Source organism: Rhipicephalus microplus, chromosome 9 (genome assembly GCF_043290135.1).
Source record: "Rhipicephalus microplus isolate Deutch F79 chromosome 9, USDA_Rmic, whole genome shotgun sequence".
Taxonomy (NCBI): domain Eukaryota; kingdom Metazoa; phylum Arthropoda; class Arachnida; order Ixodida; family Ixodidae; genus Rhipicephalus; species Rhipicephalus microplus.
Window position 1 is genome coordinate 11,334,244 of NC_134708.1, and position 24,468 is coordinate 11,358,711.

At 44.4% G+C, this 24,468-nt stretch overlaps 1 protein-coding gene across 2 annotated transcripts; it reads left to right on the plus strand.

Annotated features, from left to right (window-relative positions):
• The first annotated feature begins 6,579 nt into the window (after positions 1-6,579).
• On the plus strand, positions 6,580-11,496 carry LOC142771538 (uncharacterized). 2 transcript variants are annotated; one of them, XM_075873133.1, is made up of 3 exons: positions 6,580-7,773; positions 10,141-10,207; positions 11,301-11,496. In XM_075873133.1, the coding sequence occupies exons 1-3, from the start codon at positions 6,595-6,597 to the stop codon at positions 11,306-11,308; spliced, it is 1,254 nt and encodes a 417-aa protein (XP_075729248.1). In that variant the 5' UTR covers positions 6,580-6,594; the 3' UTR covers positions 11,309-11,496. The 2 variants fall into 2 exon arrangements, with proteins under 2 accessions (XP_075729248.1, XP_075729249.1); XM_075873134.1 differs by lacking the exon at positions 10,141-10,207.
• Positions 11,497-24,468: the final 12,972 nt, after the last annotated feature.

A 24,468-nucleotide genomic window follows, 5' to 3' on the forward strand; every position in this document is an offset into this window, starting at 1 on the left:
ATCTCTTGTTCATTAGACGCGGTACTGCTATCGCGAAATTTTCTGTACGAACTTCGTGCTTTCCTAATTAACCTGCGAATGTCTTTATTGAACCAAGGCTTTTGTTTTGTTCTCTTCTTTAGAATTCTGTTTGGTACATTAGCTTCAACTACGTGAAGTAGCTTATCACGAAAATAAGACCACAGAGTTAAAGAGCAACGACTTTCTGCCAAAAGCAAGAATGTTGGGTAATACGACGCTAATTCAGCAGAAACAGAATTGTAGTCACCTTGTTCATACAGGAAAATTTGTCCGGGTATTGCCTGTGCTACTTGGCAGTATTCTATCATTAAATCTGCCACAATGGCCTTATGGTCACTTATACCAGGAATCACCAAAACAGTGGAAACAATATTTGGGTCATTACATAATATTAAATCCAGAATGGCATCATGTCTCGTTGGAACATTCACATATTGACAAAAACCAAACACTCTCAAGAATTTGCCGAACAATGTATACACTGACGATCTGTTTTGTGTACCACTGGTTATCCAGTCAAAATCTGGTAGATTGAAATCTCCACTCAGGAGTACACTGTCTGGAATCAACTGTACCATTTCAGAAAGCAGTGTCATGGGAGTATCACCACCGTCTGGTGGTCGATAAAAACAACCAAACACGACAGTATTTCGCTTCGGCAAAAAAAAAAACACGGCACCAAACTGCCTCGGCAGAATTGTGGAAAGAAACTTCCTCGCTAGTCCACTCGTACGTTCGCTACAAGAATAAATACGCCCCCACCATGGCGATTTCTATCTTTCCTATACGCAGTGAAGCCATGTGGGAAGACCTCAGTATCGGGTATCGCACTGTCCGGCCAACATTCTGTACCCATAATAATTTTTGCTTGAGTAGTTGCCACAAGGGACGCAAAGACGTCAACTTTATTATGAATACTTCGACAGTTCACAAGAAGCAGCGGTATGCGCCCGCACGTGTTTGAAGAATCGATTCTCCCAGTTCTGCGATGACTGAAGTCACGTCAGTTGGCTTCTTGTGATCGCGCGTGTACATGCAGTGGAACTATTGAACATTTCTTTTTGGCATGTCGCAGATACAAATATATTAGAAGAAGACTACTTGTTGCTCCACTTTCGAAGATCGGACTGATCATAACGGCAGAATTTGTACTAAGTGTCGGTGCCTCCTGTTCGGGACGTTGCCAAACAGATGTTTTTGATGCTGTTTGCAGTTACATTCAAGCTTCCAAACGTACTCAGTGGTAATATTTACAACAAATATTCGATAAGAAATTTTCATATAATAAAAAAAAAAACGTTCGAATACAGCACATTCAACATTGACATGGTCATGGTTCATTCTACTGTCTGATTTTATAGCACAAAACACTGTGAAATTAGAGTTTTTTGTTGCACATTCTTTCTCCTTATTAATTATTTTAATTTTTAATGATTCAACATACCCGAAATTATCTACTAAATATAAAACTACCACATCCTGACCAATCCCCCAGAGTGGGTACGTGTCACGTTTTATAAAGCAGAAATAGAACAAAACAAAGATTTAAAACTACCACACCTTGACCAATATCTTAGAGTGGGTATGTGAAACATTCCGTAAGGATTGAACAAACAAAATCTAACAAATATTGGGCAAGCAGGCAAGAAGAAGGAGGAAGCCCCACTACCGTGTACAGCAGGCGCGAGTGGGAAACAAAAATGAAGTATGTGCTGCAAGATTTAAAGTTACGAAATCTTGGCCCTGCCCCCCGAGTGGGTATATGCCGTTTTCTGTGAGGCTCAAAGAAACAAAAGCAAATATTGGGCAAGCAGTGATTAAGTGTGTAGCAGGTGTGAGTGTCAAACGTAAATGAAGTATTGTCCTCGGGAACTGCGGCGAGCCAAGTTAGACAACGGCTTGCTAATGGTGGATCTGTACTTCTCGCCCACAGCCCTCACCAATGACGTCATGCCCTTCCTGCGCCCCGCATTAGCCGCACATGGACGTGCACCAACATTTGTGTAGGGTGACTAATATACACATATAAAAACAATACCTTCCTGCCACTTATGCGCGAGAACATCCCGTTCCTCTCCATCGTCACTCATCCCACTGATGTGCCAACCTCGCGAAACACCTGCATAGAACTCTTCTTTGAAAACCAGGCATTGGTGCAGCAAGTCGAACATGTATCTCTTCACTTCTCTGGCCACAAAGCATTCCTTCACTACAATAGGAGACTGGCAGACATTTGTTCCCTATAGAGAGAGAGAGTAGGGGCAGTGAATAGTGGTACACATCTGTAGATACGTAAATGGCTTTTTCAAATTGTTGTTTGAAAAGTTGTTTGTCTCCAGTTATCGCAAAGTCAAAATGCCTGAGGATTAGCGCTTCAAATTCGCAACCAGCGGTACCGCAATTCTCGGTGATCTTTTGTTACTGTCACGCTACTTACAGAAAATGAGACACTTTCCGCTCTTAGCAAATGCAAACACCACGAACAAGTCATTTTGAAGCTTGTTCCCACTCGAAGAGCTTTATTCGAGAGGAACGCGGCAGTCTTCGAAATGTCTAACCACGTCAATTGAACAAAGGAACCGCAACTTCAGCAACTTTGCAGTCTCAAATAAGCTCTCGTGCATGGGTCTTATTAGGCTAAATTGCAAAGTCAGCATCTTAGCAATCACTAAGTCGTGATTCGCAAAAGAAAAGCCGTAGCAAGGGTTTCCATATACTCTGTCAACGTCCTTCCGGCTCTTTCTGATAAAGCAGTTCTTCGTTGACTCATTGAATGCGGGGTGTTGCTGTCGTGTGCAGAAAGTGAGAAATGTGCCTCGCGGAACAATAGTGCAAGGAAAAAGAAGGGCCAAAACGACAGAAAATACTCATTTGGATCCATTTATGCATTTGCCTAAGAGGATTCGAAAGTTGAAGTCATGTTTTGCTTTGTCTTTTCAGCCGATGTAATACAACGATGACTTTTGTCATAAATAGTTCGTACAGTCACAAGCGCATATATACGCAAAAAGTCTTTCGTACGTTTTGTTCAAAGCGAGTAGTTTTCTGAAACACGAAATTCCTTTCGTGCTGCACATCGCACAAGCTTTGCTCTGCTATACGGACCGAGAAATCGCTGCAGTGGCAAGCTCGAATGAAGTGCTAAAATCAATCGTTCTGCCCCTTAATGGCAACTGTAACACGGGGCGTGTTTTAAGTCTTCCAGCGGGTGTTACAAATCGACAGTCACACTGCCAGAAGCTAATGCTTCTTCGTCTTTGGTTGTTTGAAGTGGAAGCGTGTTGCGTGTTTGACGCCGTCGAACTTTGCAAAGGCAAAGTTTGCAGCTGCTTCTTCATTCACTGAGTTGAAAGAAGAAGAAAAAAAAACGCTCCTTGAATTCGAGAACTTGTTTGCGTTTCAAAACAGCTGCGGGCTGCATTTTCACTCTGTCGGCTCCTGCGACGTACTTTGATTTCTATTCAGCCTGTTGACTTGAGAAGGCACCTGAGTATCTAGCGTCCCTGTATTACATCAGGCGAAGTCGGGGCGTTCCACCACTCGACTTGACTTCGTATGCGCCGGTTCGATTTTGCGTTGACGCCCTAAGTCAAAACACTGTTTGTAGCATCCTATTTTCAGTGCAAACAGTAGAAGAATTACAAAACTTGGTTTCGGCCGCTCGGTGGTGCGTGAAAGATGCTTCGGAGGAAATTTATTTCCTCTAAAGTTAAAAGATGCACATCAAAATGCAGACGCTTACGCAGCAAATAGTACGCTTTATATTGAAAACCACGGAGCAGTATTATGCCTCTGAACTATTTACATTACAAATGTCGTGTCATGATTTATTTTCTCGCTATGAAATTGTATTCTTGTACAATTTATTGGAGGGTACATATGAAAAAGAGGCAGTTTTTACTAAACAAAATATAAAAAAACGCATGGTCGTACACAAGTACTATCGTAAAAAACAAAAAAACCATTGAACACAAGAGTTTGGGTAACTTACAAAAGACTATACATAAATCACTATTGAAATACCTCGACAAGAACTTCGCAGCCATTAATTCATTAAAAAACGCCAACCGAACTAAAACAACTACACGTATACTGGGGGATATTCCGCACTAATGTCAAAAACTATTGGAATAAATTTTACACAACTCTATGTAGACATTCATTCAAGTAAATTTAATTAAACTCAAACCGAATGCAAACAACTACCGGGTTTAAAAAAATTCTTGTTGTATTTCTTCATTCAGCTTCATATATTTTCACCTAACCTGTTATTCGTATTTCCTTACACAATTTCACAGATTAACTTCAACTAATAATGCAAATTTGACAACTCTCGTTCAGTTATTATGATCGTCTTCAACTGAGCACCATCCCTTCTATGTAACTCCACAGCCAGAAACAAACCAAGTCACGCAATCGCCGCTTATACGTGCGTAGCATTTTAGCGGCTTGTGGTTCATCAATAGAGATTATGTGGGATAATCACTCTCACATTCAGTGGGTCAATACAGGCCTGAAATATGGATAACAGCTCTCGAAAAGGAGATGTGAACAAGGTCTAAAAAGTATAATTTACTCAATTACCCCAGGTCGGCAAGAAATGTGGGGTTCACTCAAAGTCAGTCATGAAACACATATTTGCCCTTACGGCTCATTCAGACTTGAACTTACCAAAATATTTCCCACCCGGACTTATTCGGACTTACGCTCGCAGCTCGATCTAAGTCTAAATGAGTCTGAACCAGTCGACTGCTGAGTGAATTTGCCGACCAATCGCAATAACAAGGAAGTAATCACAATAGACACTAAAAACGTTAGAACGCTAAAAATGCATTTTATAAATAAAAAGACACTCTTCCTAGCACTCATGTATTGATGTTGTGCCTTAAATATGCGTAAATTTGCTTTGTGATTGAGAATCTTCACAAGTATGAAGGCTGCCATCACATCAAAATGGGGGGGGGGGGGGGGGCGTTGAGCAAGGGGCTAAAATGAATCGTTCCGGAGACTGACCAAGAGAAAGAGAAGCAAAAAAATCACAGTATATCCACGGAGTGAATGATGATTGGGCGAAGCGTTCATCCATCCGTTCACCCGTCCGTCCGTCCGTCCGTCCGTCCGTCCGTCCGTCCGTCCGTCCGTCCGCCCGTCCGTCCGTCCGCCCGTCCGTCCGTCCGCCCGTCCGCCCGTCCGTCCGTCCGCCCGTCCGTCCGCCCGTCCGTCCGCCCGTCCGTCCGCCCGTCCGTCCGTCCGTCCGTCCGTCCGCCCGTCCGTCCGCCCGTCCGTCCGCCCGTCCGTCTGTCTGTCTGTCTGTCTGTCTGTCTGTCTGTCTGTCTGTCTGTCTGTCTGTCTGTCTGTCTGTCTGTACATCTGTCCGTTGATCCGTCTGCCCATTCACCCGCTCCTATCTCACTAGAGCACGCATCAAATGGATGGACGCTTCGCCCCACTCATCATCATTCACTCCGTGGATATGCTGGCTACGCAGAATGCGAGGACGACCAACCTCGAAATGGTGTAAGGAGCTTCGCCCCGAACATTTCTGCGTTGAAGTTAGTTTTTAGGGACGGCTTTCTGCTCTCCCATAGTAGAGTACCAAGTATTCAAGATCGTTAAACACTTTTTCTAAGCACACATGCGCTGTCGTTTGTAACCACTTGTGTTTATTTGCATCTATTCTATCGTTGTACCGTTATATCCTCTGTGTCATAATATCGCACAGAGTTATTTTGTACATACCTGCCACGTCTACAATGTATATTAGAGTAATGATGTGCACACTGCAACACGGCGATGTTTGTTGTGGTGCATTGATGTACCGATGTGTATGTGCCCCTTATTACTAAAATGTTAAGAAATTTTTGTTTTTGTAAATAGTCTACATGAACTTTTTCTAAACAGTATCATAAAAAAGACTATCATCTTTAGGAAAAAAAACTGACTTTCGCCTTCGAGTCGTCTTATGTCAATGTACGAAGAAACCTGTGAGTTTTTTTTTCTCTTTTTTTTAGAAAACTAATTTGCACCTTCACATAATACAACCGGAAATCGATGGTTGCCCAGTCTCACTATGTTACGGTGCCTTTTTTTATCAACGTACTGCATTAATTAATTTTCGTAACTTAAATCAGTATTCTCTTAACCCCTTCAGTCACGAAATATCATGCGCTGTTGGAAACGCGTCAAGTTCGCGTGGCCCAATTAAAAGGCACTGCCACTAGTCGGCTTCAGTACTTGCATAAAAGAAATTCACTGCTAAACCCGAAATGCATGCACAGGTTGTTTCTTGGTTGTATTTGTTTCGAGCGAAGAAAAAAATACATTTTACGTTGCTCCTAGAACGCGTCACATCGAACAACTGTCGAACATGGTAGCGTATCCAGCAAAGTGGTCTTCTGCAGGTATACGCAGCGTAATGAAGATAGTAAATGATCGTCAGTTGTCCCCTCAGGAGGCCTGCACGAATGGGCCCACTAAGGTTCAAGCCATTTGATGAAACACTTGGTGCGTGACTTGTCATAGGAGTTGGTGTGTACACTTGTACATAGGAGTGGGCACGGTGGAGCGGCAACGATGCGGTCGCTCAGAAATCCGATTTTGCTTTTTGTGCAGTTAGTCGCCTGGTTTGGAACATTACCACCGCGTGCGAATCCAGCGCGTGCCAACTACTCTTCACCGGTGTTGCTGGCGGCCCCGATCTGGATGAACACGCCCCTGCGTCATCTGCCACTATCTGACGGTGGCATCCTTTCCATCGTCACCTGGTCCACAACACTGCGGGCGACTGCAGCGACGCAAGAGCATATAAAGACCACGGAATTCTCCTGTTCCTTCAGTGGGCACGGTGGAGCGGCAACGATGCGGTCGCTCAGAAATCCGATTTTGCTTTTTGTGCAGTTAGTCGCCTGGTTTGGAACATTACCACCGCGTGCGAATCCAGCGCGTGCCAACTACTCTTCACCGGTGTTGCTGGCGGCCCCGATCTGGATGAACACGCCCCTGCGTCATCTGCCACTATCTGACGGTGGCATCCTTTCCATCGTCACCTGGTCCACAACACTGCGGGCGACTGCAGCGACGCAAGAGCATATAAAGACCACGGAATTCTCCTGTTCCTTCAGTGGGCACGGTGGAGCGGCAACGATGCGGTCGCTCAGAAATCCGATTTTGCTTTTTGTGCAGTTAGTCGCCTGGTTTGGAACATTACCACCGCGTGCGAATCCAGCGCGTGCCAACTACTCTTCACCGGTGTTGCTGGCGGCCCCGATCTGGATGAACACGCCCCTGCGTCATCTGCCACTATCTGACGGTGGCATCCTTTCCATCGTCACCTGGTCCACAACACTGCGGGCGACTGCAGCGACGCAAGAGCATATAAAGACCACGGAATTCTCCTGTTCCTTCAGTGGGCACGGTGGAGCGGCAACGATGCGGTCGCTCAGAAATCCGATTTTGCTTTTTGTGCAGTTAGTCGCCTGGTTTGGAACATTACCACCGCGTGCGAATCCAGCGCGTGCCAACTACTCTTCACCGGTGTTGCTGGCGGCCCCGATCTGGATGAACACGCCCCTGCGTCATCTGCCACTATCTGACGGTGGCATCCTTTCCATCGTCACCTGGTCCACAACACTGCGGGCGACTGCAGCGACGCAAGAGCATATAAAGACCACGGAATTCTCCTGTTCCTTCAGTGGGCACGGTGGAGCGGCAACGATGCGGTCGCTCAGAAATCCGATTTTGCTTTTTGTGCAGGTCAGTAAACCTCCTTCTCTCTACTGTAAGCGAACCAGTAACGTCTGTCTGCTGCTCCTACCGTGCCCAAGTGTCATATTTGAATGTGTGTGCGAATGCGTGCATGTCACAAAGCTTCTACTATGTTGTGGAGACGTTGAACTAAACCCTGGCCCTGCAAATACTAACAAAGAAATACTAGACGCGATCGCTAAGCTATCTGAAAAAGGTGATCACCGTCACGATGAGCTAATGGAAGCTCTTGCCGACCTAAAGACTAAACAGGAGGCATTAGCGCAAACTGTTGCTGATTTAACGGAAAGGTTGTCGGCGGTGGAAGCTTTCGTCGAGTCATGCGACGGATCTGCAGTAGTCAGTGATGTGCCACGTCTAATCGCTGAAACTGTCAAGGTGCAAGGCCAGACACTCAGTGCCCGACTGGACGATCTTGAAGACAGGTCCAGACGAGAGAACGTATTGTTTTTTGGTATATCGGACAGCCCTAATGAGACGTGGGCTCAGTCTGAAGGCCATGTTCGTGATCTACTCTCCCGACACCTTGACATGCACATTTCTGATTCCGAAGTTTCCCGAGCACATAGGTTAGGAAGTTACGCCGCTAAAAAAGCTCGGCCAATTATCGTCAAATTTTCGTCATTTAAGGTTAGAGATGCTATCCTGATGCAGAGACAAAAATTCAAAGGAACTGGTGTATCAGCTAGCGAAGATTTTTGCAAAAGCACGCGAAACTCAAGGAAGAAATTAATGGAATTTGCTAAGGCAGCCGGGCAACCGTATTTGCTACGCGTTAACAAACTGGTCATGAACAAGAAAACTTACGTTTACTGCGCAGAAAGCGACAGCGTTCGCGAAATCAATTCACCCCAAGCTAAGGACAAAGAACCCTCTCTACCTGCACGTGCTGACACTTCTAGCACCTCATAGCTACGCCCGTCTCGTTGCTGCGCAGGAAACGCTTCTTTTTTCTTTTCTAATGTGCGCAGCGTCCTGAATAAACGCGTCGAACTGTCTTCTGCTATTGATTCCTGTTCCGCTGATATTGTTGGTCTGACAGAGACTTGGCTTTCTACAAAAGTAAGAAATGAAGAAATATTGGATTGTGAGAAGCACTACAAATTTTACCGATGCGACCGCGATTACCGGTCTGGTGGGGGTGTTCTGCTGGCGGTTGCCGATAATCTTGCCTCTCATATTATTCCTGTTATGTCTTCACTTGAACTTGTTTGTGTTCGCGTGCTCATTGATTCTCGCGAAATAATATTTTGTATTTGCTATCGATCACCAACTGCATCATCATCCTTTTGCAATGACTTGCATGATGTTGTCAATCAGCTGTTCGTCAGATACCCGAGATCACCTTTGTTCATTCTTGGCGATTTCAACTTTCCCGACATCATGTGGGAAAGAGACCCGGTTACCTTAAAGCACAACTCAGGTGAAAGTAGGGAATTTTTGAATTTTTGTCACGACTTCAACTTTACCCAGCTTGTTGACTTTCCTACTCGCGTTACTCCCACTTCCGCTAGCGTATTAGATCTAGTACTTACCAGTACACCTGACCTAGCTTCACCCTTCACTCATCTACCGGGAATTAGCGACCATTGCATAATCCACTTCACAATAAAAGCACGGGTTTCCATCAAGAAAAGAACAAAAATTATCCAAGACTATAGCAAAGCGGACTTTCATGGAATGAATACAGAGTTACAATCTTTTGTTGACCTATTCTTTGCTGGTTTTGAGCAGCGATCTGTTGAACAGAACTGGCTAGACTATAAGAACAAACTGCTAGCCCTAATTGACCGATTTGTACCTAAGAGAAAAGTTTCATCGAATCCTCGTTCTCCGTGGTTCAATAACACGTTGAAACGCATGCGCAATAAAAAGAAGCGGCTATTCAGACGCGCCAAATCAACAGCCAGAACAGACCATTGGTCTTTTTATCAGACATTTAACAGAGAATTCTGTACTGCGCTTTCGAAAGCCAAAAAAGTATTTTTCGATGAAACTCTTCCTTCGCTGCTGCGCTCTAATCCACGTAAGTTTTGGAGCATCATTAGCGGAACTACAACGCGACATATCCAATTAATACAGTCTGATGTCCCAGTCGCTCTTAGCGAGTGCTGCAACGTTCTGAGTAATGTATTTGCTGCACACTTTCAGAACAGCATCCCAACTATATTTCCACAGTTAACAAGCACCGATTTCTTGCCAATGGACCCTATTATCATTGATGCAGTTGGTGTCGAAAAACTTGTTGGAAACTTGACAGTGTCATCATCAGCTGGTCCAGATTGCATTTCGTCAAAAATGCTGAAGTGTACTCAAGTCTATTCTTCTTTAATATTGTCAAAACTTTTTGAACAGTCATTACAGACGTCCACACTGCCATCTGACTGGAAGACTGGGAAGGTGGTCCCTGTGCATAAATCTGGTGATGTACATTCCCCCAATAACTACCGTCCCATATCGTTAACATCCATTCCAGTGAAAATCTTAGAGCATGTCATTTACTCGCACCTCATTGAATTCCTTGAATCTAATTCCTTCTTTAGCATTTATCAGCATGGCTTCCGTAAGACAGTTTCATGCGAAACACAGTTGCTGTGTTTTACTAACGACTTGTTTATTAACGCAGATCTTGAATTTGATACTGACTGCATATACTTAGATTTCGCTAAAGCATTTGACTCCGTTTCACACGCACTAATCATTTTCAAACTTACTCAGCTTAACATCGACCCCAATGTACTTACATGGATTAAAGAATTCCTCTCTAACCGCAGCCAGTACGTGACAGCTAATAATTTTTGTTCACCTAATTCCGCAGTATCATCTGGTGTACCGCAAGGGTCCGTTTTAGGGCCACTCCTTTTCTTAATTTACATTAATGATCTTCCTTCTTGTGTTTCTTCTTCTACTGTCCGACTCTTTGCAGACGACTGCGTCCTCTACCAGAAAATAACCAGTCATGTCGATCACCTTAACCTTCAACGCGACCTAGATAGCATATTCGCATGGTGTAACACATGGTTCATGACACTTAACATATCTAAATGCAAGAGCATGCAAGTTTCACGTCGCACTACCACCCACTGTCCGCGTACTTATTCCCTCAATAACATTCCATTACCATCTGTTGACAATTACAAATACCTTGGTGTTCACATATCTTCTAATCTTTCCTGGAATAAACACACAGAATATGTGATTAACAACGCTAACCGCATGCTTGGTTATCTGCGCCGTAACTTTTCCTCTGCGCCATCGTCACTCAAGTTAACACTGTATAAAACATTGGTCAGACCAAAATTAGAGTACGCATGCGCCATATGGGACCCAACTCATGCCATTCTCATTCAATCTCTCGAAACCACTCAGAATCGCGCAGCACGTTTCATTTTATCGAATTATTCACGTCATTCCAGTGTCACATCCATGAAGAGCACCCTAAACTTGCCTGATCTTTCATTGCGCCGCACATTGTCTCGCCTTAACCTTTTTCACAAAATCTATCATTATAACAGCCATTTGAAGGACGCCCTGTTTCATCCACCTCGCTTCATATCACCAAGGATGGATCATCGCTTTAAGGTGGGCCTACCATCCTGTCGCACCAGACTATATAATGATTCATTCGTGCCAAGGACAAGCGCCGCCTGGAACCACCTTCCCGCCTCCATCGCCTGTATAACGGACCAAAAAGACTTCAAGCTCGCCATACATGATGCCCTGTAGAATTTTTCTTTTTTTCCTGTTTTCTGTTTTTTTTAACTTTTTAACTGCACTTACGATTGTTCAAACCACTCCTTTCTGTAGTGCCTTCGGGCCTTGAAAGTACCTTTAATAAATAAATAAATAAATAAATAAATAGCGTGGCTTTAAGTGTTAGAAGCTATTTTGATTAACGCCTCATAACTTGCTTTCAGTAACAAAAGGGGACAATTTAATTTTAACTGAAGATTGCTGTCGCCTTCGAGTCATTTTGGGTGATTGCGCAAAGAACCCTGGGAATTCGTTTCGCAGCTTTTCTTGATTGCACCACGCTTTTTTTTCTGATGACGCAATGAGGCTTTCGCCTTAGTAAACTTTTCTGAAACAATATTATAGACCTACATAAGATTGGCGAGACATTTCCGACACTAGAGTACAGAACATATCTTCAGAGTATATAAGACATAATTTAATTTCTTTTTCGTAGTGGTAGAACACTCCTATCTCACCATCGTCTATAGACATGGAAGGATTCATTCGTTCTGGAGTATCGAACAGTGCATGCAGCATATTCTGGAACATTGAGCAACTAAAACGAACTACTATATGCGGCATTACAGAAGGAAATTTAAACATTCAGTTACACATGAGGAAACACATTTCTTGTAAAAAAAAAACGACGCCCGAGATTTTGAAGAATGACCTGTCCACCCGCAGTGACAAATCACTGGTCTTCAAGATTCCTGCAGCCAGAGGTTCAGTTTCAGTACTTGAATATTTTAGACGCCATACCAAAATGATTGAAGTGGAAAGCATTATCTTCGTACCCTGTCGTTAGTAATTCACGAAGCAGCTCACTGGCCAACGAAACAAAGAAATGCGGCATCATTTTTTGTGGTACCCCTTGCATGCGAGAACGTGACGTAAAAAAAAAACAGCGATAACAAATAGTGCCCTTCTTCACAAAATTTCCTAACACTGAGTAGCGGCTGCCAACCAATTTTTTATTATATTCGTTAGGTTTTACGCGAGCGAACCATTGCACGAACTTTTAATCGAGATATACTTCATCTTAGACAGTGAAGAATGGTAAGAAATTATGTAGCTGCAAAGGATTCTTTTTGAAATGAATTTGTCGTTACTGCAGGGAGTGCATAACAGAAGTGATTGAGCTATTTTTTTTTCTATTGACAATGCATCGATATGTTAGCGCAATAATGAGACATCAGCTTCTTCTTAGCTCTTACAGGTTGATTTGATTGATACGTGGGGTTTAACGTCCCAAAACCACCTTACGATTATGAGAGACGCCGTAGTAAAGGGCTATACAGAAATTTCGACCACCTGGGGTTCTTTGGCGTGCACCCAAATCTGAGCACACGTGCCTACAGCATTTTCGCCTCCATCAAAAATGCAGCTGCCGCAGCCGTGATTCGATACCGTGACCGGCGGGTCAGCAGCCTAGCTCTTACAGGTGTCTAACATGGAGCACGTAACAAATTTTTCCGAACGCACTGACAAACATCATGGTCGTTGATCATCACTAGTAAGGCGAAAGCCTTGGAGTTCTCATCGAACACAAAAATTGGCTGTCGCCGGCGTCCCACATTGATGGCGTCAGTACTAGTCATGCGAAAGTACCCCCTCCCTCTGTGGTGACCACCCCATTAAACATTATGATGCCGATATAGAGTGCAAGAAACTTGTGGTCTTATCCTGACGTCACTCTGACTACATCTCGCCGCCATAACGTGAAACTAACATGACACTGTCGCTTGTTCATACATGAGCTGTTTGCAGGCGGATATATCATCACCATCATCATCATCAGCCTGACTACGTCCACTGCAGGACAAAGGCCTCTCCCATATTCCGCCAGTTAACCCGGTCCTGTGCTTGCTGATGCCAATTTATACCCGCAAACTTCTTAATCTCATCTGCCCACCTAATCTTCTGTCTCCCCCTAACCCGCTTCCCTTCTCTGGGAATCCAGTCAGTTACCCTTAATGACCAGCGGTTATCCTGTCTACGCGCTACATGCCCTGCCCATGTCCATTTCTTCTTCTTGATTTCAGCTATGATATCCTTAACCCCCGTTTGCTCCCTAATCCATTCTGCTCTCTTCTTGTCTCTTAAGGTTACACCTACCATTTTTCTTTCCACTGCTCGCTGCGTCGTCCTCAATTTAAGCTGAACCCTCTTTGTAAGTCTCCAGGTTTCTGCTCCGTAGCTAAGTACCGGCAAGATACAGCTGTTATATACTTTCCTCTTGAGGGATAGTGGCAATCTACCTGTCATAATTTGAGAGTGCTTGCCGAATGTGCTCCACCCCATTCTTATTCTTCTAGTTACTTCAATCTCGTGGTTCGGCTCTGTGGTTATTACCTGCCCTAAGTAGAAATAGTCTTTTACAACTTCAAGTGCACTATTACCTATCTCGAAGTGCTGCTCCTTGCCGAGGTTGTTGTACATTACTTTCGTTTTCTGCAGATTAATTTTAAGACCCACCTTTCTGCTTTCCTTGTCTAACTCCGTAATCATGAGTTGCAATTCGTCCCCTGAGTTACTCAACAATGCAATGTCATCGGCGAAGCGCAGGTTACTAAGGTATTCTTCATTAACTCTTATTCCTAACTGTTCCCATTCTAGGCTTCTGAAAACCTCCTGTAAGCATGCGGTAAATATCATTGGAGAAATTGTGTCCCCCTGTCTTACACCCTTCTTGATTGGTATTCTGTTGCTTTCTTTATGAAGCACTATGGTAGCAGTTGATCCCCTGTAGATTTCTTCCAGAATGTTTATATATACTTCATCTACGCCCTGATTCCGCAGTGTTTGCAAGACGGCTGATATTTCTACTGAATCAAACGCCTTTTTGTAATCTATGAAGGCTATGTATAGTGGTTGGTTATACTCTGAGCATTTCTCTATTACCTGATTGATAGTATGAATGTGGTCAATTGTTGAGTAGCCTGTTCGAAATCCTGCTTGTTCCTTTGGTTGATTGAATTCTAATGTTTTCTTTACTCTGTTAGCAATTACCTTTGTAAATAGCTTGTATACCACAGAGAGCAAGCTGATCGGTCTGTAATTCTTCAAGTCCTTGTCATCTCCTTTCTTATGTATTAAGATGATGTTAGCGTTCTTCCAAGACTCTGGTACTCTTCCCGTCAGGAGACACCTCGTAAACAGGGTGGCTAGTTTTTCTAACACAATCTGTCCTCCATCTTTCAGCAGATCTGATGTTACCTGATCCTCACCAGCAGCTTTGCCTCTTTGCATGCTCTCCAAAGCTTTTCTGACTTCTTCTATCATTACTGGTGGGGTGTAATCAGGGTTACTGCTAGTTCTTATAGTATTAAGGTCGTGGTTGTCTCGGCTACTGTACAGATCTCTGTAAAACTCCTCCGCTATTTTAACTATCCTATCCATATTGGTAGTTATTTTGCCTTCTTCGTCCCTTAGTGCATACATCCGACTTTTGCCTATCCCAAGTTTCCTCTTCAATGCTTTGACACTTCCTCCGTTTTTCAGAGCGTGTTCAATTCTCTCCATGTTATACCTTCTTACATCGCATACCTTACGTCTATTAATCAACTTCGAAAGCTCTGCCAGTTCTATTTTGTCTGTTGTACTTGACACTTTCATGATTTGACGCTTCTTAATTAGGTTCTTCGTTTCCTGGGAAAGCTTGCCAGTGTCCTGTCTTACTACCCTGCCTCCAACTTCCACTGCACACTCCGTAATGATACTCGTAAGATTATCATTCATTGTATCTACGCTAAGGTTGGTTTCCTCACTAAAAGCCGAGTACCTGTTCTGCAGCGACACTCTGAATTCCTGTACTTTCCCTCTCAGTGCAAGCTGATTGATTGGCTTCTTGCGTATCAGTTTCTGTCGTTCCTTCTTCAAGTCTAGGCGAATTCGAGACCGTACCATTCTATGGTCACTGCATCGTACCTTGCCAATCACTTCCACATCCTGCACGATTCCAGGGTGTGCACTCATTATAAAGTCTATTTCGTTCTTATTTTCGCCATTAGGGCTCCTCCATGTCCACTTGCGGTTTTCTCGTTTTCGGTAGAATATATGAGTGACCCTATAATTTTAGATGCGAAGCAGCCTGTGGTAGGGGCTTGTCCCTTGTCCGTCGTCGTAGCCACGCTAGTACTAAGAGAGGTGGTTCTGCGGTAGAGCACTCGCTCCACTCCGGAGCGTGCTCTGGTTTGAGTGGAGAGGGCTGTGTGGCGTGACGCTCCTCTCTATAATTAAAAGCGCTTGCTGCTCTCTCTGACACACAGCGTGCTCTAAATGAAGACACTGTGCGGCAACGCCGCGCAGCTGCCAGATGGCAACACCGGCAAGCGGATCATAAGTTGAGAGCTCGCGAAGAAAAAGTGAGACAGCAGCGCTGGCAAAAAGCCGATCCAGTGTCACCGAGAGTTCGCGCAGAAGCGGCATGGAAACGTACACCGTATATAAAACGTACACCGTATATAAATATATAAAACGGTAAAGCGGTTTGTCACTAATATACAAGAGTGGCCAATGTCCCGGGTGACATACGGTAACAACGAACCATCCCTCTGTTTTGCCAACTCATCATCATTCGCTTCGTGGATTCGAAGTAATTAAAGATATAAACTAAATGAAGCTATCTAGCATTTAGTGCATGTGATGATTATGGACGTTCGTCACGTGGGTTGCTGCTGCCGGACGAGAAATGATTGGTAGGAACGCTTTAGAGTTAAAGAGAAGAAAAAGAATAACTTTATGGCTCTGAACGAGCATTGCTTAAACCGTGTTAAAACGAGCTGGTGATACCCTGTGCACGAAGGGAAACGCACGCGAAACTCCACCGCATTAATGGCTCACCGAACGTGGAGAAAACATCCTGCGAAGGAGCGTGAGGTGGTGCCACTTTTGAAAATGGGGCGTGTTTCGTCGCTTCAGCAGCAACTGCGAACTTTCCGCACAAGAGCGCGCTCGCCAAGTCGAGAGACTTCAGGAGACGACTCGTACAGTTGCAAAGCTCTCAACGCTTATTTCTTGCTTGAAGAACTGACAGCGTGAAAACTGATTTGGTCCCTAAAGCGGTCGTATTATGTTAACATTTTGTTGATTTACGCGAGATCACACCTATAGCTGTTGGCCTTACATCATACTACTTTGTAATTTGTTGTCATTGCGTTCATTACTTTGCCACTGCAGTGAAACAAATTTTTAGACCTAATATCATAAAAGGAATTCCCGAAAGTGGTGGCATATAGCATGGGTCCGATTTCACATTTTATTGTCAATATATATTGTAAACTTCTCGGGGATCTATCAAAATTGCAGTGGCTGTAGAAATTAAACGAACCTTACACATCATCAGCCATGTGCCTGCGTGAAAAGTACTAAACATGAACGCAAAAACACTGAAACTTATCTTAAACATTTTATGGAAACTTCTCACAGTTCGCAATCCACTCGTAATCTGCCAGTTGTGGCGTATACAAGTGCGAACGCACTGATGTGTCCAATAACGAATGGCAAATAACTTATGTGTCAAGGTATGGGAAAATAACGGGAGGAAAAAAAGAAGTGGTGATGAGGCAATCAGGCGTGCCATATACGCACTTCCGCGGCCTCTATCGGGGAGGAACTTCCGGCATCGCGGGGCTTGCTACTGATTCGCCCACACGGGAAACCCCAGATGTCGATGAAGCCCGCCCTTCTCTTTCTTCGCGTGACATGCGCGTTTGTATACGTACGGATCGGTGATACGTTTAAGTGAGGATGTGTGGCGGCAAACCCGTGATTATTCGCGACACATTTTTAATCTGGAATTAGAAACAAGGCATTACATGTATACACAGCCAAGGCAAGTCGCTTTGGTCAAGACAGGTTTAGTCGAGCGTTCGCAACAGCTCTGCGTACGCAGCTGCCATTCGCAATGGCTAGCAGGCTGCGTACGCAAATATGCTGCTGTGGACGCCCTATTAAAGATGTATATTTTTATTAGTTTCCTCACGAGCCACACGCTTCAGTGAATTTACTGCCTGTTCTTCGTTTTATTGTTTCTTCCAACGCTTCGGCAGCAGAATGCGATATAGTCAGAAAGGGCATTTTTGCACGCTCGTCCGTCATTTCTCAACGCATACAAAGCACCGTTAATCTGCGGAAACCAACACTTTTGTACACACACACGCACGCACACATCATAATATATAAACCAGCCGTTAATTAACGGGATCACCCCACTACGGTGGTATATAGTGGCTAAGATACTCGACTGCTGACCCGCAGGTCAAGGGATCGAACCCCGGCGGCGGCGGCTGCATTTCCGATGGAGGCGGAAATGTTGTAGGCCCGTGTGCTCAGATCTGGGGGCACGTTAAAGAACCCCAGGTAGTCGAAATTTCCGGAACCCTCCACTACGGCGTCTCTCATAATCATATGGTGGTGTTGGGACGTTAAACCTCGCATATCAATCAATCAATCAATGAATCAATTTACGGGATCATGCCACATGAGAAATTGGACATATCAGTGGTGATTTCATCAGCAAATAACGATCATAATGCCAGATATTTCTTTAAATTATGTAACACATATAGTTTCGAACGTGCGCAACCTCATTTTTTTGAATAAAAGAAATGGCACAGGATGCCTTCTTGAAATAGACGAGGAGAGAGTGGTTTTTTGTTGGAATGAAAGCCGTTGACTCGACAAACTATACTAATGCGAAATCGTTTCTTGGCTAGGGAGAAGAAAGCGTGTGCCAACTTATAGCTACCTCAAAAGACGCGGCTGGAAAGTATGGGATGTTTTACAATGGAACGGGTGCCAATAAGTGCTATGGCAACTACATGCAGCCCCCTACGGTGCGGGAAAATGGAAATCCCCACGGACTCGCTCTCTGGATTTTGTGCCGACCGCTTGTGCCCCCGCAATGTCCGACGACAGCGCAGCTCTGGCCGACTGGGCTCACCCTGTGCCATCTCCTGCCGCCGACATGAGCTCTCGTTGAGTGGTGCCCCGTCCTCGGACTCCTGCGACCGTGTCCATCTTTCCTATCTCCTCTTCCGTCGCTCGCTGTCCCTGCGCCTCTCTCTTCTCCATCCTCTTTCTATATATACCTTTTAATCTTATCATTTGAATCCCTCCTTACCCCCAACCCTTGTGAGCTATTTTTGAGGTGTCGCACTCTGATGCAGACAGTTACGGGGCTTACTTTTCTCTTCTTTTCCCTTTAAGAATCACATAAGAATCACACAAATCCCCGCAGCGTGTAGGGAAGTCCAGGCTAAAAGAGGAGAAAGAAAGTACACAGGAGAAGTGTAGAACCACTATGCGTAATCTCGCTGACGTCTCCAACACGCTACGAACACGACTCTGCCTCTCTGCAACACTAGCTCGTAGCGCCTCTCCGTAGGACAAACCTAATATAAAAAAAACCAGTTCTCGTTGTAATTTCAGATAAATATGCTTAGCGATTCCTTGCAAGTTTTTGTGCTATACTCAGCATTATGTCAGGGTTTCTTTGTGAGCATGATGTTTGTACGGATGATAATTAGGTGGCATTTCACTTTCCCCGGGTTGTATTAGCACCCATTTCTCACGGTGCCAGAGAGCACGAGACTGGAGGCAGAGCACACGCCGAAGGGCACAGGTGCTTCAGAGCATCGTGTATCAATAAACAAGGGGGAACTGAAGGTATGCCGTCCCGTATTGCTTCCCTTTTCTACGCACACCTTATTACCAGATGTGCGCACTAGGAAAAAAAGTGAAATGCAGCACAACAAAAGCAATACAGAACCACTAATTTGTGCATATACGTACAATTACAAAGAACTATGCATGTAGACGGGATAAAAAGTCGCAGAAGAGTATTGAAGACGACAAAACTATTTCGCAAATTAGACGCCTTGTGTCTGAGTCTTTCTATAGTTATTACGTTCTATTTTCGCCTCTGTGCATTTTCCTACCTTTTAAATATTGTATTATTGCAATTATTCATGAACGATTTCGTTTCATGATTGCTGACATAATTTACGTATGATTATTTAAATCAAAGCCGCGTGAAAATTTTTTTGCTTGGTCTTAAACTCATCCGCCTCATCTCAAACACATTTTCAGAGCACGTTTTGTGTAGATTGAAGCACGCTAAGTTGAAGCTTTTGGCGCAATAACAGAAGAAAACGCAGAATCTGTATCTAGAAGCTACTCGCAGGAACACCTGCCTCATTGTCACGTGACCTAAGGTCTAATTAGGACAGTCTAGCACACTTTGTCTTTTATTCGTTTTCGAAATTTACATAACTAGCGTGTAGCTGTGCTGCGAGGCTAAAAAGGTGGTGCATTTCTGGATGTCTTTCGACGTGAAGCCTTCAATGTTTTCTGTGTGACACAACAAGAACGTTTGTTCCATTGCGTATAGTTCAGGTTTCAACGCGATAATTGGGTGTAGTGGCGCTTGTTGCTCGGGGCAGTTACTTTTCAGACGTAATGCCTTTTGAAAAAGTTTAGCCCGCAGTGACGCATTCTTACAGAGCCCACTCATAGCTGAAAAAAAAAAGAGCGTACTGGTTCTTTCAGACTGCTGGAGTGCGTATACGAGTTTTGCTGAATGTTGATTGCAAAGTTTTACGTACATGCGCAAATTTGTCTTTTTTTTTCTGCTCAGGAAAAAGTGCTCGTTGGCGCGCACTGAAAAGAAGCGTCACTTTATTAAATGCACTGTATTGATTCATTAGCAGTCGAGTAATTTCATTCAATGCAGCTCGTCTTGCTGGCCATTTGACTCACTTGAAAAGCATACAGCAGCTTCATTTAATGCGACGGGGGTCTGGAAGTAGCTATGGTGACATCCGAGCGAAGCCTACGCGATGTCACCACGTCAATATCACATAATTTCCGGTGCTCCTGGAAAAAACTCAAAGCTCGGATGAAAGAGAGTTGCCAAACTTCTTAAACCGACAGTATCGATACCAAAGTGGCTGACTGCTTATACAAGCAAAGTTTTTTTTTCTTTTTGCGGTTCGCGAGTTTCTGTGCACTCGAACCGAACGTCACTCCATTGAAGCGACTGCAAATTGCTTATTCGGGAAATACCGAATGTGTTCACGCAATGAGAATGTGGTAGAAGTGTCAGGCCTTTCCCGCTGCTATCAAAGCGCGAACTAGCTTGGCTGAATGTTGATAGAGGCACATGTCGCGCATTTACCCTCAATTCATGCAATCAGTAGTGTCCGGAGACTGGTGCCTGTGTGCTTGTATGTGAGCGTGCCCCGGTGTGCGTGTGCGCGCGTATGTGTGTGCAGCAAACAAGAGCGGATTGGCTCAGGCGCCTGTGATCCACTTATCGAGTAAACTTTTTCTCTATGTAAACCTAACATCAACGCTGCATTTGAGGTAATGGCTTGTTTATGCATGCATGTGCGCAGAGTTTCAGTCGTATTACGCGGATCTCTGAAGTGCCTAATTAGTGCCTGCGCTGCTTGCGTGCAGAAGTTACCGCAGATGGGAGCTCGCGAGATTTACCGGTTGCTTTTATATCGGCCAAGCATTAGTACAGCCCTATCGACAAATTCTTTTTTTTTCGCAAGCCAGTTAGCATTGGTAATATGACATAATTAAAAGTTTGTACTTGGTGTGGCATCCCCGGTTTAGTTTTGTGATATATGCGCACCAGAGCACGAGAAATCTCGCTGGGATGTAATCGTTCCTTCCAGCCTTTTTCGTAACGATACGCGTATCTCGTTCCTTCGTCTGCGATAACTAATAACATAGCAGGGAGTAAAGCAAGGGCGTGTTAGTATAAAGCTATTGCTCAGCGCTGTAATGTAAGCTGTGTTGTCGGTTAGTTGGGGACTATAGCTGGGGTCTCGTATATTACGAGGATACGGACGAAAACAAAAAGTAGTGACGGCACACGGGCTGTCGTGGTCGCTATATTATCCTTATGTAGCACTGTTAATCCCTTACCAACCTGTAATGTAAGGCTGAAAAAATGGTTGTACGCTAGGGTTGATATGCCGGCGTAATCATTGTTCTCTTGTTCTTGCTGCTTTTCGTAGCAATGCCATAGCTTTTGGGCATTTGCCGATGTTATGAAGGAAAAGAAATTCCACGTTGAAAATGGTAGAGTTGTTTAAAATAAGCAAAAAAAAAAATATGGCCAATGCATGACACAAACTTCCTAGTTCACCTTTCCGTCTTCTCAATTTTCACTGCTATTTACTTTCACCCTATGCAAGTTAATCTACTCACCCTGTTTGTCACACTTCCCACAGAGATTATAGCTTAGATTGTACAGTGTGCGCAGTTACGTTGATGGCATTGGTAATTGTATTTGTCCGAGCTTATGTTGAAGTCACGCCCCCCCCCCAAAAAAATTCTCATGTCACTAACTTACTTTTCCATTATTGCAAAATCACCGAGCTTCCCGCGAGAAGTTTCTTCATAACTCGAAAAACGCACAAAAATGAAGTGCAGAAGGCGACGCCGCATTTCACTTCTCACACCAAACATGGTGGTGTCACTGATTTTGACGGCATCTGCTAGGGCCTGTAAAAGCACTTTTTAGTCTGTAAAAATGAACTCCATTGTTGACTGAATGAGGACAAAGACCTACAATAGGTTTCAGAAAATTTTAATTTGCCAATATTACCAAAAACAAAAAATGCTTCATTAAATCTCTTACATCACGCGCATAAATTCCTAAGCCAAACAAAAATAAAGTTTTGACCTTGAGTTTTTCCTCTAGCATTGAACCTTTATTGTAGAGTTCTGTGAGCGTAATTTATCAATATAAATCATCTTGTTCATTCATTTTTGTGTCGTTCTAAGTTAATTAGTTGCAACGTACGTACCGCGCCGCTGCTCAAGCTATCTTTCGCCGCCATCACGAGTCTTTAGCCGTAAGCGCTCCTGACAACCTGCGCAGTGTGTTGAGTGACCGGTGAAGTGGCTGTCAAATAAAGTTCGTTATTGAGCGTGGCTTGTTTACAGAGCTGCCCAACTCTGCGTGGTGCTTCGGCGCTAAGAGACCCTTGACGCATCCACCGGTGACGACGTGGCTAAATATACCAAGCGGTGACATTGTTTACTCATCGTAAGCTTGTTTATATATAGGCTTGCAAGGGGTGGTAATCCAGCAAGGTCGTACGAGCGCCATTGTAGGAGAGACGAGCAGAGGATATGCATCATTCATTAAATCTCATTAGCTAATAGAGATCGATAAAACGGCGGTAGAAGCTTTCAGTAACGCGTTTAAGAACCACGTGGTCACTGCATGCGTGGACGCTGATATATGCACGGGTAGGGAAAACATTTCATCCAGGAACGACTTGTGATAGAGTGTCTCATAATTCGTTGTCTCAAATTGTGTCAATTCGAAATTGAAAAAACAATTTTTTTTGTTTCGCGTGTTCGTTCATTCAGGAAAAGATTTGCGCGCCAAAAGCGCGAACCCGGCCCGAGCTTTGTTCTGTCAGCTATAAGCCACGACAGTGTATAGGACGTGCCTTTTATTTAGCTGTGTGGAGGCCTAATCGTTCGTTCTTAGCTTCACTGATCCCTAAAACATCCCATTTACCACCCTCTAGTTACTCGAATATATCTGTTAGACTGGCTAACGTTCTTGCGTTACACGTTAATAGTAATAATCGGCTTAGTTTCAAGTCCCAATACCACGACGTGATTATGAGAGATGCCGTAGCGGAGGGCTGCGGAAATTTCTGCTACCTGGCGTCCGTCAACGTGCACCTACATCTGAGCACACGAGTCTCAAGTGTTTTCGCCTCCATCGAAAATGCGGCCGCCGCAGCCGGAATACGAACCCGCGACCTGCGGTCGAGCACCGTAACTATAACTAGACCACCGCGGTGGGTGCGTTACACGTTGGCAACGCAAGATTTCAACGAACCTAGGGTGTTAGCATCATCTTAGCCAAAAGCGAGAAGAAAAAAAATGGAAATGGGCAGGGCGTGCAGTGTGAAGGAAAAAGAACAACTGGTCATTAGGAGTGACATATTGGATTCCAAGAAAAGGCAAACGCAGGAGGCTAAGAGAGAACGGGGTTGATTGTTGCAATGTGGAAGAGGCCTTCGCCCGCAAACAGGCGCTGTCACGCTGATGAGGATGAAGACAATGGTTCACCTCACGTGGTGTCGCCATACCTCAAAGGCAGCATTAAATTACGTTATAGCTACAGGGACGTCTGCTCTGCGGTATGTTACTACATAATTGAAACAAAAAGATTGCCATGTTACAGTGCCTTTTTCATATGTATCATTCGTTTTGGACCCACCATTGTCTTTGTCTCAAATCACATCTGATAGCCTGCATCGGTCCTTGCTCAGATATACTTCTTTTTCGATTTTTGGCTTTTCTTTTTGTGTATTCATTTTTTTCAGTCCAAAATTGCTTAGTGTTTGCAAAACCATAAGCCTTTTACTTAAAGATCCTGCCACCCGGTTCTTGGCCAATCCCCCTTTGTGGGTGTGCACCAGAATAACCACGATCATCATTATCATCAATAAAGATCGGCGAGCGCCGTTGAACAAGCAATGTTGTCATGCATACCATGGCATCGTCACAGTGTTACAAGTTTCGACAATCTGTGGTCTAGTGGCTAAGGTACTCGGCTGCTGACCCGCAGGGCGCGGGTTCGAATCCCGGCTGCGGCTGCTGCATTTCCGATGGAGGCGGAAATGTTGTAGGCCCGTGTGCTCAGATTTGGGCGCACGTTAAAGAACCCCAGGTGGTCTAAATTTCCGGAGCCTTCCACTACGGCGTCTCTGATAATCATAGAGTGGTTTTGGGACGTTAAACCCCACATATCAATCAAGTTTCGACAATCTGTGAAAGAACGGGGTGGCGTCACAACATCAACCTGTTCCTTCACTTCCAGCCGCACACTCGAAGATCACGCAGGCTTTTCCACTGCTTTTCCTGGCTTACCACTCTTCGCTGAAGTTCAGAGAGCAACGA

What these genes read in the sequence shown, in the direction of transcription:
- LOC142771538 (XM_075873133.1), top strand. Translation starts at nt 6,595, where the DNA reads ATGCGGTCGCTCAGAAATCCGATTTTGCTTTTTGTGCAGTTAGTCGCC. An exon ending in CGATTTTGCTTTTTGTGCAG is followed by an intron (nt 7,774 to 10,140) that starts GTCAGTAAACCT and finishes CTTTTTGAACAG; the next exon opens with TCATTACAGACGTCCACACT.